This window comes from Dendrobium catenatum, unplaced genomic scaffold (assembly GCF_001605985.2).
Source record: "Dendrobium catenatum unplaced genomic scaffold, ASM160598v2 fragScaff_scaffold_218, whole genome shotgun sequence".
Lineage (NCBI taxonomy): Eukaryota > Viridiplantae > Streptophyta > Magnoliopsida > Asparagales > Orchidaceae > Dendrobium > Dendrobium catenatum.
This window is the reverse complement of record NW_021318680.1, coordinates 196,662-210,953: the sequence shown is the minus strand read 5'-3', so window position 1 is coordinate 210,953 and position 14,292 is coordinate 196,662. Positions and strand designations below refer to the sequence as shown.

General features: G+C 33.8%; 1 protein-coding gene across 4 annotated transcripts in view; it reads right to left on the bottom strand.

Moving 5' to 3' along the window:
• Window positions 1–455: 455 nt before the first annotated feature.
• LOC110098281 (exonuclease DPD1, chloroplastic/mitochondrial) overlaps window positions 456–14,292 on the bottom strand; it is a 68,489-nt gene continuing 54,652 nt past the window's right edge. For 3 of the 4 annotated variants that reach the window (XM_028693031.1, XM_028693032.1, XM_028693033.1), the window contains one exon: window positions 12,738–12,927. In XM_028693031.1, coding sequence (XP_028548864.1) covers window positions 12,877–12,927 — 51 coding nt within the window. In that variant the 3' untranslated portion in view covers window positions 12,738–12,876. Of the gene's footprint in view, window positions 743–9,146; window positions 9,353–12,435; window positions 12,928–14,292 lie in introns of those variants that run through there. The other variant, XM_020825056.2, reaches the window with a different exon arrangement.

The window sequence follows — 14,292 nt, the reverse complement described above, 5'->3', positions numbered from 1 at the left end:
TGAAAACTTCAGTACAAAACCCAAAACCTTAGCAAAACATTGCATTTACCAAAAGAAATAGAACTAGGTCAAATGCATCAAAACTAAGCACCTGCAGTTTCTGCACATCTTTAATCTACATAATGGGTGCCATGATCCCTCTCTATGCACTAGTGAATGAAGTAACATGACATACTGTTTAATGTTCAGAAAACCTCAAGCAGGCAATTTTCACCAGAAGATTCTCTGGAAAGAATGGAGTTGTCAATGATTAATTAGGGATAAAACAAGGGAAAATTATTAGGTCCGGACACCGGACGTAGAGATACGCCCGGTGTCCAATAAAATATTGACATGTGGAATGTACACGTCTGCGGAATTTTAAGTCAAACACATCAAAAGCGCAGTTAAAACATAGTCCACGTGGCAAATTTTAATTGGATATCCGGACCTATTTTTAGGTCCGGTGTCCGGACCTAATAATTTCCCTAAAACAAGAGAGCTTAATAAAAGAATAAAAGCTTTTGGTCAGATGTTAGTAAAAAAATCTTCAGGTTTTGCGGTTACGAAGATTTGGAGATGTCAGAAGGCCGGAAAGCAATTTGCATGAGTTCCAGAGTTGTTATTCTCAGTTCATAAGTGATATGTTGAACAATATGGGCCAGTACATTAACATCTTGCATTGCTCTATGCGCAGGACCCTCCATAGGAATCCTGTAATGTTCACGGAGTGCATTTAGTGAGAAAGAGCCAAGCTTTGAACCTGCATGAAAAAAATATTTGACAAGGTAGATTTCAGTACTGAGTTGAGAAAGCCTGCATCTTAAGGACATTTTCACACGCATTGAAACTGATATATGGATTAAGCTCAAACCTAATAGATCTATTTACATATATAGTTTACAAGGAATCAACAATCTCTTGTTGAATTTTGTCTTTATAGCAGAAACTGATGTGAAGGGCCAGGAAAACGTCAGCTTTAAATGAAGATATGTTTACAGCAGAGGACAAACTTGAAATGCAGAATGCTTATTGAAGAAAATTTAAATAACAACTTGAAAGCGAGCCATGCCACCTTCAATATCAGTATATAGTTCAACCTATTCTGACTCGATCTGAAAAAATGTAATTCACTGAATTTTTACTTTTGAACCCATCTACATGTATTTGGAAGTATTTTTTATGTATGTAAAAGTCTATATGTCTTCTGAAGTGGCTACCAAGAGACTCTATTTGAATATTCTGAAAATTCTGGAATACTCCTCCTGGGGCACTACGACACTGGGGAATGTCGCACCTCGGCACTAAGCTCTTTGGAATTTTGGAAAATTGAACAAATGAAGCAATGTTGTTGGCTTCCAAAGGGAGCGTTGTGGCACTTGCAAAGTCTAACGCCACGGCATTTGACCTAAATTCTTTATTTAAATATATTTTTCTACCCATTTAACCCATTTTCTACCTAAGGCAGCAACAAGAGAGATATAGAAAGATTTTTAAAGAGAGAAAATAAATTTCAAATTGTTGCAATCCAAGATCTCTAGCTTGTGATTTTGATGATAACAAATATTATTTTTTAAATTTTTTATTTCTCCAAGCATATTTATTAGATATTACTTTTTTTTCTGTGCTCACTAATATTCAAGAAAAACATACACCGCTCAAAATTGCAAGACTCAAATTTGGGTAGAATAGAATGTCAATAAAAAAAGTTTGTAATTTTAACTTTCTTATATTTTCTATTTCTTAAGTATGTTCATGTAAGGGTTTATACTAAATGTGTACACATACGGAGGGAGCGATGAAATTTTGAGATAAAATTATTTGAACAAATTGTACCATACGATTACAATCGTACTGTATGATCTATTATATTAAAAAAAAAGTCTAACGAGTAATTGAACCATTAATTTTAATGAACTGATCGTAGTGTACGATTTGTTTCGATATGTAAACCCTAGCCGCCAGATAAATTAAGTAAGAATTTTTTAAAATGAATGCGGAACTAATCGTACTGTACTATATTTAAATACTAAACTTATTTCCAATGATTAGTCAATCAAATCAAGATTTAATAATATGATCGATCGTACCGTACGATTGACAGAGATGAAATTTGGTCATCACAAAGATCATACCAGACGAAACTTTGATTTTTGAACTAATCGTATAGAATGATATCTATATCGTACTATACGAACTATTGAATTTAGACTAACCGTACTGTACGATGAGAACCATACGAGACAATTGATAGAGAATATTTCCAATCTTCTTCATAATCATCCTGCACGAATATAGAGAAATTAAACTATTCGTATTCTACGACCTTACGATCGTATTATACGATATGTTTGCAAAATTTGAACAGTTCATCCAAACAACTGTTTGCATTGCACTGAACATATCTAGTTTTTGAACTAATCGTATTGTACGAACCCATATTATGATTTACAAATAGAAACGACTAAATTGAAAAATTAATTTTTTTAATCCTTAAGCAATATTTTGAAGACTTTTTAAGAGAGACATTGGCTGTTGAAGAAATTCTGAGAGAGATTGTTCTTGAGAGCTTTGGGGTTTGAAAGAAGAATGTGAGGTTTTGCGTGAGGGAGGAGCATGAGGGGTTTCACATGGTTGCTCTAGGCAAACTTGCAGCTAGCTTCCTCCTGTTGCCTTGGTTCATGAAGAGTCTCTTGGGAGAAAAAGATTGTGGTACTCTGCCATCTCCAAGAGGGAGAAAAAGGATTGAGGTTCTCTACGTTTTCTAGTAAGGAGAAAAATGATTGAGATTCCTTGCCTTCTCCAGGAGGGAGAAAAATAATTGAAGGTTTGTTATCATCTCCAGGAAGGTGACAAAGTTTCTGGTTCTCTGCCGCACCGGGTTTAGTTGAATTGATTTGTATAAGGGCTTCTCAACCTTTTTGTGGGGGCAAAAGGAGAGACTATAGTGATAGTGTAATACCCGGAGTGGAAGATTCCAATGAGTGGACGTAAGTCAAGGTTGACCGAACCGCTATAAAATCTCTCGTGTGCTCTATCTTATTCACATTTACTTTTCTGCATTTTTATTTCTGCAATCTTACTTTACTGCACAAATTTTATCATTTACTATCGACAACAATTAGATTAATTCATGATTAACTAAAAGAAAAAATTTCATAGCATTGATTTATATATTTTAGTCTTAAAACGGAAAATATTTTAAACCCTGATTTGCTTTCGCATATGCTAAGTTACTTGATTAGAATTGTTTTTTTTTAATCATTTTTTCTAGCAAGAAATTTTTTTTTATCGCAATAATTTTTTAAATTACCAATTCACCCCCCTCCTCTTGGTGCACCTTGGGTTAGTTAATTGAGGTCTTACAACCTCCCTGAACTTTTAAGTGGTATTAAAGCTGTCCTTGAAATTTAGAAATTAAAATCTTCAAGCAAAGATCAAATGGAGCATTTTTTAAATCAAAATACTGCTTAGGGTTATTTAATAACCTGTCCACCATTATTTGAAAACATTCCCTTTAATTTTTGAAATTTTTGCATGTCAACATTTTGGCAATCCATTGACTATAAAATTTGACATATGATTCAAATTGAATATTCACTTTCATCTCGAGTAGTTAATAGTGTTAAAACTGATATTCCTTTTACTAAATGGAGTCATAAGGATAGAGAACTCATATAATTAAATATTAAATGTTTAAATTATTTTTCTGTACTTTAAAATCTCAGAACTATATGTGAGTATATATATGCACTACAGGGAAGGAAATATAGGAAAGACTATGCATCACAAATAAGAGAACTAGAAAAGTTGAATAGTCAAAGTTAAATATTCTACTACATGACTATGGACTTTTACGCATGAATCCTAGCGAGACTGTATTTGAAATGTACACTAGATTCACCTAGATAGTGACAGCCTTGCATGCACTCGATAAAAATTGTCTAACTTTAAAAAAGTTAATAAGATTCTACATTACCTACCTAGTTCTTATGATGCTAAAGTCACTGCTATTATAGAATTAAAAGATTTAAATGTTTATTCAATTGACAACTTCTTTGGATTACTCATTGTCTACGAGCAAGGCGTGAGTCAAAGACTACTTGATGTAGGTGATAAGAAGAAGGAGAAGATCGTAGCACTGAAAGAAAATGACTCGGACAGTGATAGTTCTGTAGCAAAGGAGGATGAAGACATTGTGTTGATGACTCATCAGTTCAAAAGTTTTATAAAGAAGAAACAAAAGCATCATCAACAATAATGGAACAAAGGTAAAAGCAATAGAAATTTTAAAACGTCACTTGACACAACATACTTTGAATGCAGAAAACTAATTCATCTCCGAGCATACTGCCCCAATCTGAAGACTCACCCAATTAAGGAGAAGGGTGAGGAGAAGAAGAAATTCAAGAAGGGGAAGAACAGTACACAGCATGCATTTTGGACTGACTCCGCTTCAGAATCATCAGAACAAGAAGCAGAGGAGGAGGTAACAAACTTGTGTCTTATGGTTAATGGTAATCTTGCTCAGTCAGATCAAGAAGAGATATGCCAGCACTCAAATAATGAATTGTTAATTTATTTCAGAGAAAATTCATTATTTATATAGAAAGTTTAAGAAGATGTATGCTAATCCGAATATTGATTTTACTTCTTTGCAAGAAGAGCATACTTGTTTGATAACTAAACATTCTAGCTAAGATAACAATTATGTCTTTATTTAATGAGTTTGATGCATAAAATAAAAAGCATGTTGACCTAACTAATGCACATAAATCCTTGAAAATAAAGCATATTGAATTAAAACTCATTCAAAGAATTAGGGGCATGTGCAACAAAAATAGACATTACTGAGCATACATTGAAGATAAAAGTGTCTATCCTTGAAAGTGCAAATGAATTCCTATATGCAAAAGTAAATGCAATTCAAAATAATAAATCATCACATACTTTGGCATAGTGGCATAACTCATCACAACAACATGCATCATTAACCCACATAAATTAGTGAATCATTTTCCTAGGGTTAGGTGTTACTCTTGTAGTATACTAAGTCACATAGCCTGCACTTGCACTATCCACAATATGAAACATTTAGTGTGGAGGCCAAAATCATATACATCACAAGTTTGACTAGTAAAGTAGTCTTAGAAGGGAAAAGAATAAATAACAATTATATACTTGATTTAAATTGCATTGAATATTCTAATTCCTTGTGTTTGAAAACTATTCATGGTGAATCCTGGCTATGACATAGGAGACTATGTCATGCAAGCATCAAGACTATTATTAATATTACCCAAAAAAGACTTAGTTAGAGGCATACCTAAGCTAGATTTCATTAAGGACCACCTATATGATGCCTGCAAACTAGGAGAACAAATTAAGTCGTCATTTCATTCAATTAAGGATATCAACACCTCTAGGCCACTAGAAATTCTCCATATAGACCTATTTAAACCCATTAGTACTACAAGTCTAGTAGGGAAGTCATATGAATTTGTAATTGTTGATGACTATTCCAGATTCATTTAGGTTAGATTCCTAGCACAAAAGAGTGAATCATTTGAGGAGTTTAGAATCTTCTCCACCTGGATACAAAGAATGTTAGGATATGAAATATCAACCATTCATAGTGATAATAGTGGAGAGTGAAAATGATAACTTTGAAACCTTTTGTCAACAGATAGGTATAGAACATAACTTTTCTGCACCTAGGACCCCTCGGCGAAATGGAATAGCTAAAAGGAAAAATAGAACTTTGGTAGAAGCTGTTAGGGCTATGTTAGCTGAATATTCTCTCCCTAAATACTTTTGGGCAGAAGCAGTGAATACTGCTAGTTATATTTTAAATAGGGTGAATGTTAGATCAAAGTTAAATAAGACATCCTATAAGCTCCTTAAGGGTAGGACACCCAACCTCTCTCACTTACACGTCTTTAAGCGTAGATGCTTTATCCTAATAAATGGAAAATCGCCTCTAGGAAAATTTGATCCCAAATATGGAGTCTTTAGGTTATCATCTGTAGTAAGGCCTATAACATTTTCAATAAGAGGATCTTAGTAGTAGAAGAATCTATCCATGTTGTGTTTGATTAATCTGATAGTACCTCTGAATCTAGATTAACATAAGAAGTAGAGGACATCAAAGAGGTAAAAGCCATTAACTTAGGAGATAGAGTAGAACCTTAAGAATCCTTGCCTAGAGAATGGAGATACTCATCTAGTCATCCTAAAGAACTTATCCTAGGAGACCCATCTGAATGTGTTCAAACTAGGCATTAACTTAAGAAAGAGATTAGTCATTCTGCATTTATTTCCATGATGGAACCCACCAACTTAGATCAAGCTTTATCTGATGAATTTTAGATCCTAGCAAAGCAGAATAGCTAAATCAATTTGTTAGAAATGATGTATAAGAATTAATCAAAAGACCTAAAGACCAGAGTGTTATAGGAACTAAGCGAGTCTTCAAAAATAAAATGAAAGACTCTAGCATAGTATTGAGGAATAAGGCCAGATTAGTAGCTAGGGGGTTTTACCAATCATGTGTTCAAGTTAGACAAGGCATTATAGATTTAAGAAAACACATAGAACTTGGTATGAAATGCTAAGCACATTCATCTTAGATAGAGCATTTGTTAACGGTAGTTTAGAAACCACCCTATTTCTTAAGAAAATAGGAGATCTACTCATTGTTCAGATCTATATCGATTATATGTTGTTTGGATCCACATATAAAAATTTTTGTGATGAATTTTCAAAGACAATGAGTTAATAATTTGAGATGAGTATGAAGAGAGAGTTCAACTATTTCCTTGGATTTAGTGTGAAGCAAATGGATGATATAACTTTCTTTAATCAGACAAAATATATCAAAGACATTCTTAAGAAATATGAGATGGATAATACTAAGGCAATGAATACTCCCATGAGCTCTACTATTCAGTTAGATAATGATCCAAATGAAAAATCAACTGATCAGAAGAGATATAGAGGGATAATTGAATCACTTCTTTACTTGTCTGCCAGTAGATGTGATATAATATTTAGTGTATGTCTCTGTGCTAGATTTCAAGCTAATCCAAAAGAGTCTCGCATGACTTCTGTTAAGAGAATCCTAAAATACTTATTAGGCACCCAAAACTTAAGAATCTGATACCCTAAAAATAGCTCATGCTTTGAAATCAAAGGATATTCATACTCTGACTTTGCAAGATGTAAGATTAATAGGAAAAACACATCAAGAACCTGTCAGTTTATAGGACAATCGTTAGTTTTTTGGTCTAGTAGAAAGTAAAATTTAGTAGCCCTATCCACCGCTGAAGCAAAATACATTGCAGTAGGAAGCTTTATTGCTCAAATCCTATGATTGAAATAACAAATCCTAAATCTTGGACTACCTGTAGGCGTCATTCCTATCATGTGTGATAACACTAGTGCCATTTGCATATCCAAAAATTCAATTCAACACTCCTGTATAAAGCATATAGAAATTAGGCATCATTTTATAAGAGATCATGTAGCCAAGGTGGATATAAAATTGCACCATATAGTTACTGGAGATCAATTGGCAGACATCTTTACCAAATGCTTAGCCTCTAATACATTTAGCACCTTGAGGACTAGACTAGAGGTTATAGATATTCATGCTTGATTCAAGAAAAATCTAAATATCTTTATCATTTGAAATCAACCAGTCTTTTTTGTGTGTTTGTTTGTGTATGTTATTTTATTTTGTATTTTTGTTTTATAAGTAGATGTATTATGATCAGCTCACACTCTTCACCGACTTAAATAATAATAATAATAATAATAATAATAATAGTAAAGTAAAAAAAATCACATCATACTGTATGATTCCCTTCATACTATATGATCTACACATCCCACACAAATCTCTACCCTTAGATTAAATCAATGGTCTAGATAAGTTCATTCATTGGCAATCATATTTTACAACCATCTAATCATATTGTACGATATACATGTGTCAAAAGCCCTTGGATGAATTCAAGTCAGCCGATACGAACATCTGTTCGTACTGTTGATCCATTTAGTCAAAAAAATGTACAGACGACTCCTCGGGATGAATTAAATCTCTTAAGATCATCTAGTATGATACTGATCATACTTTACAATTTGATCACCTTTTTTCATTTAGACAATTTAACTCATCAGATCTTAATGTACGATCTGCAATTGTACTGACAATTAATAGAAAATTCTATAAATTGAGAATTTTCCTTGGTTCAATCCACTCAATAATCCTTTCTTCTTCCAAACTCCTACCCTCACGATCTTAAGTTCTCAAATGGCCGGAGTTAGCAAATGAGATCATATGACCCAAAGAGGTTATTCCTCTCATTGCCCAGTCGACGATCATTTTCAAACAGCTGAAGCTGAAGCCGCCTGCAATAGATTCAAGGAGGCTCGCATCACCCCCTCAAGAATGATAAATCAGCATGCACTAAACTTTCAGGTGATGAACCTCTTTGCCTTCACCACTCTTCACTTTCTCACCCTTGTGTTCCCCTTCAACGTTGAACTCCTCTACAAATTGATGGCAAATCTTAAGATTAGTGCCGAGGCATCCACCATAACTTCTTATATGTGGACGCCCTGTAGAAATCACTAAGAAAGATTTAGGGGAATATATCCACCTTTCCATATAAAGACCCCGTCCACAATTCATGGCCTCTAAAATTGATTTTGATTGGATTGCTGCAAATCTAATGATTCGAAATGTTGCTCTAAATCAACACCAACCCTTAGTCCACGCTCACAATCCAAATGCACAAATTATCCAGCATATTTTTCGGACCTCAATTATACTTAAAGCTAAGGATCGTGTCAACATTACTCCACTCCTTTCCCTAATCACCTACTTCAAAGATAGTCATCCTTACATCTAAATGGAACTTCTAATAACAAAAAAGGACCGGGAAAAAAAAAGATCCTACACAATTTCAGACTGAAAGAATTGAAGTTTTAAAAAATAAATTGATGGTTCATGAAAATACTGCATTAATACTTTTACAGTGCTCTTTATGACAATTTTATATTCTCCAAATAAACAAAGGGTTTTGAGGCTAGATGTGTCATAGAAGTTGGTCAAAAGAGAACCAAACAGAAACTAAAGAAGGATCAAAAGAACAATGGTATACCATCTGACTTTCTCAACTGGCGTGCAAGATAAAGTGTATCTAGGAAGTACCAATCTTCAGGAATTTCCATAGAGCAACGTTTGAATTCCCTAATGAGGAAAGGCACATCAAATCTCCGTCCATTATGAGCAATCCACAGGACTGGTCTGCTACTCCTTTGACGGCTACTTACAAATTGCAGTAGGATTGGAATAAGTTCCTCAAAACTACAGGAAAGCCAAATAAGAAAATAAGATTCAGTAAGTAACGTGAAGCCACAAACTGCTGAAAATCAAACAGCAGATATAATAAGTAAAATGAATCACAGGACTCCTTTGAATATTTCAGGTTGAGTGCCTCGGTAGAACAGTGAAAATGACTCCAATTCAGATGTAATATCTATATATTGGAAACTCAGAATCTATCCTTACTTCCACTTACTACTAATAATATGGCATTTTTTTATCTAAGATGATGGATTTTCATCCACAGCATAGATAACATTTTAAACTATGCACCATTTTTAAATGAAGATTCAATTACAACTAAACCATTTCAATCGTTGTCCAATGTTAGTAGTAATAGAAGTTATCTTAAAAGCGGAATTAAAAGGGGTATTCACCAGCTTCCTCTGGAAAAGTTGCACATCCAGCAACAAGTACTAGGGTAACTAAGCACCAGAAGTAAGAAATGCACGTTATTTCGTCAACATATGGTATGTTAAAACTTAAAGAGTTGACATGGTTTCTTTGTAAATCAAACGTTGTAATATTTTTAAATTATGCATAACCATTATACAAGAACGATCAAAGAAACATAAGCAGACAGAACAAGATATTTCACACGTTATTTAATCACATTATTTCAATAAATAAAAAAATTATCACATTATTTCACTAAGTGTATGGTATCAAGCTACAAGAAACTCCATTAAGACTGATTACTCACAAAAGGAAAATTATAAACAAATTAGAAAGATATCAAGCATTTAGAACAGTTGAAATTATAGTAAATTAAATAATTTAAATTTCAGCGTGCTCCATCCAACAGCTTCTTAATAACATGATCACTGGAATCACATTATTTCACTATATTATGTCCCCTCTAATCAACATGATTGGGGAATTTTGAATATGCATCGATGCAGCCAATGGAATCAGTTTCACAAACATAAGAGAGAATTAACACTTCAATTTATAGGAGACTAGGAAACTTTAGAGGAAAGCAAAGCAGAGAGTAAAATATTACTGTGGAACCATTAATAATCAAACATAAAACTTTTGTTTTTCTTGTGAACCATTTTCACCATGTCATTTTCTCCAAATTTTGAGGGCGCTTAAAAAACACATTGTAACATTTTATTTCAAACACTGTTTGACATAATTTATATCATTTTAGTGAGCACAGGAATCTAAACAGAGTACGCATTGAATTGCAAAAGAGATATATCGCTTCAAAGAACAAAACAGAACCCAATGCACTAGTTTAAACTAAATCAAGAAAGCACTTGAAAAATCTGTAGCACCAATCAGCGCAACAATAAAAGATTCATGCATGACTTTCATAACAGGACATTTATACGCTACTATGCAATTGTAACAATTGAGCAAAACAAGGTATCTTGTAGTAATTAAACATAAATAATAGGAAAGGTCCCACTAAAATAGTATTCAATTGCACATTTTCTTGCCTGTACGTCTTGTGTGTTAGAATTCTCTATATTCTATTCTACATGTGTCTATAGATGTTTTGTGTGCATTTAAATGTCTAAAATCTATTCTGAAGTGGTCTTAACGGTTTATATGAATGGAATATGAATCCTAGAAATTTTCAATTAGGAGAGAAGGCTAAGGAAATTAATAATTTAGGGTTTAAACTACGGTATTCAGATAGAAGTTGCACTAGAAATGATGTAGATATGCTTATAGATAGAGTTTGATTTATAATATTATAAAAATAAATATAATTAAAGATAGAAATATAATTTGAAGATTGTTGTAGATGCTAAGATTATTAATATTATAAGTGCTTATACTCCTCAAGCAAGTTAGGATATGTGTTAAAAATAAAAATTTTGAAATGACTCAGAAGAATTAATACAAAATATAACTCTTGAAAAAAGAGTTTTTATTGATGGAGATTTAAATGTATATGTTGATAGAGAGGTAGAAGGTTTTAAAACATTAAAGGTAGTTGTGAGTTTGTAGATACTAATGAAGGTGGTAGAGCCATATTAGATTTTTCAATAATTTATTATTTTATAATTGCTAAAATCTTATTTAAGAAAAGATATGAGCATCTTATTACTTATAAGAATATATATAATAAAACTCAGATTGATTATTTCCTTATAAAAAAAAATCATTTAGATTGCAAAGATTATCAAGTTATTCCTAGTAAAAGTTTATAATCCAGCATCGCTTATTAATTTTGGACTTGAAGATGAAATGGTGAAATATAAATACAACAATATAACAACAACAACATCAAGCCTTTGTCCCACTATGTGGGGTCGGCAAATGATTAAATATAAAAAATAAAGTAAAATATTGACTTAGGATGAAAAGGACATTTAAAGAACACTAATAAAATTATTTTTTAGAATAAGATTCAAGAACTTAAGATTCTTACTATGCATGAGGAAGCAAATGTTATATGAAAAAACATAGTAATGTTAAAAAATCATCAATAAAGTTCGATAGGATTTAAATAGTTGTCCAAGTTGCTATTTGTTCTTAGGTTATGATATTTTAACATGAAACATGAAAGTTTTCAGAAAAAAACTTCAAATTTGAATGCATTATTTTCACAATGAAAAAGATATTTTTTTAATTCTACTTTTTGTTTTTTAATAGTCAAAAACATGTTTGCTATCTAATATGATTTTTTTTATATTGAATATTGCATGAAACGATGATGGCAAACAGTGATGGCGACCGACGGTGACCAACTGTGGTTGAAGTATAGTTTTTATTTAAAAATTTAGAAAACACCTAAAAAACATATAAAGTTCTTTTGAGTATTTTCAAAAATAACTTAATTTATTTTTAGAAGCTAGAACAGCTAAGAAATACTAAGCAAACATTTTTTTTAAAAAAACAAAAAGCGGTCCCAAGCATTCCCTTAGTTAATTGAAGTATTAAAATTGAACAACTTAAAGATGCTGCTCCGTTTAGCTTTGTATGTTTTGGCATTCAATTCCACTGTAAGAAACATGCCAAAAATAACAAGATTTTGCTAAGGTGACAAAATACCACAACACAAACATAGCAGAATATAAATGTATAATCTTTCAAATTCAGAACCCTACCTTGGAATCCCAGGCCTGCTAACCATATCAGAGCTAATGCCATGAACATCAGTATTTGGTACAGCTCTTCCAGGATTTATAAGTGTTTGAAATGTACTGTTCTTACCCCCGATTAGATCTCGAATTGCAATTTCAATTATCCTTCCCCGTTCTCTACTAAGACCAGTGGTTTCAGTGTCAAATACTAAAACTGTAGCAGGTCTGTCATATGCTTTGTCTTCTGAAACTTTCTGGATACTGCAATACTCATCAGACTTGTATTGATGAAAATCTGACTTTGTTTTACTAATATTCTTTAAGATTTCAGCAGCACCACCAGGAACCCTAAGGCTGATGTCAAAAGCATCGCTGTTGTGTGACCACTGACTCCTTTGTTCTACTTTTGACGCTAAAGTCCGTAGACAGCATATCCTAGGTTCCAATAGTTTTCCAGGGAAGAACTCAGCGTGGGATTTGAGAATAGTGAGAGTACAACTGCTCCTGACGCAGATCCTTATTTGATGAAAGTTTCCCAACCAAATGAAAGCAAAAGACATTGAGAGGAAAGATCCAAATCAGCAATACAATCATTCAAAAAGAACGAAGCTAAGAAAACTTAAATTTTCCATAGACAAAAGTTTCTACATTGGTTCAGTCTAAATGGCCCTGGAAAGGAAATAAAAGTTTATCAAGTGTTAAGTGTTGTCAGTTTTCACAATATAAAGTTATAGCGATCACTTCAGATTCTAGCAACAAACAGGATATCATTGAATACCTAAAAAAATGGCAGGAGATTTATGGGTAAGATGCTATTGCTATAAAAAGCACTGGACGACTCAAAAATCCACTGAAAAGTGCATTTATAACATTTCAACAGAATATCAGAGTGATGGAACTTGAGTTGCAAAAATTCGGAATCCAGAAAAAACAGCCCAAAAACAGTGGAAAAATGTAGGATTTCTTGGATGAAAACACTCACAAACACTTTAATTACTTAAATATCAAAAGACTTACAAGTTTCCACGGATACAATGCTCTCAATTCGAGAAGAGAAGCTTTCTCCCAAGCCCTAGAGAAGAAGAAAGCTAAAACAGCCACCAAAACAAGATCCCTCTCTAACCAACCCTAACTCCCCTTTAACCCTCACATGAAACCCCCCAAAATACCCTAATTACCCCTAGGGCAAACAAAACAAACTCCCACTTACATTTGGTGGCCCCCTTGGGCCCACCCGCCTCCTCCCTCTCCTTCGGCCGAACGCCCAGGCGGGCGATTTCTCCGCCTGTAAAAGGCGAGAACCGGCCCCTTGTGGGCCGGTGCGGATGGAGGATGGACCGGCCGGTCCGGTCTATCATCACTCTCTGCCCAAAGATTAACCTTGTCCTCAAGGTTGAAAGCGGGAAACTGGGCTTGTATGCTCTCATAGGCCTCCCAAGTAGCGTCATGTGCCGGTAGATCTTTCCACTCAATCAAAACTTCCTTCCCTCCTTCCTCAGTGGGTCTAACCCCTTTCAATGAAGAAGGCTCCAATAGGCTTGTACCCTCTTCAGACAATGTTGGTGGTAAAGTATCGACTGGTACAGAATCTCCCTTGAACTTCTTTAATTGAGACACATGAAAGGCTGGATGAATCGTAGTAGTGGGTGGTAACTTCAGGCGATATGCTACATTCCCAATCTTCTGCTCTACCTCATAGGGGCCATAATACCTTGGGGCCAACTTAACACTTAGCCTCCTTGCTAAAGTATTCTGCCTGTAAGGCCTCAACTTCAAGTATACAAATTCCCCAATCTCAAATTGAACATCCTTCCTATGATGATCTGCTGCCTGCTTCATGATGTTCTGGGCTCGTAACAAGTGTTTCTTCAGCTCCCCCAA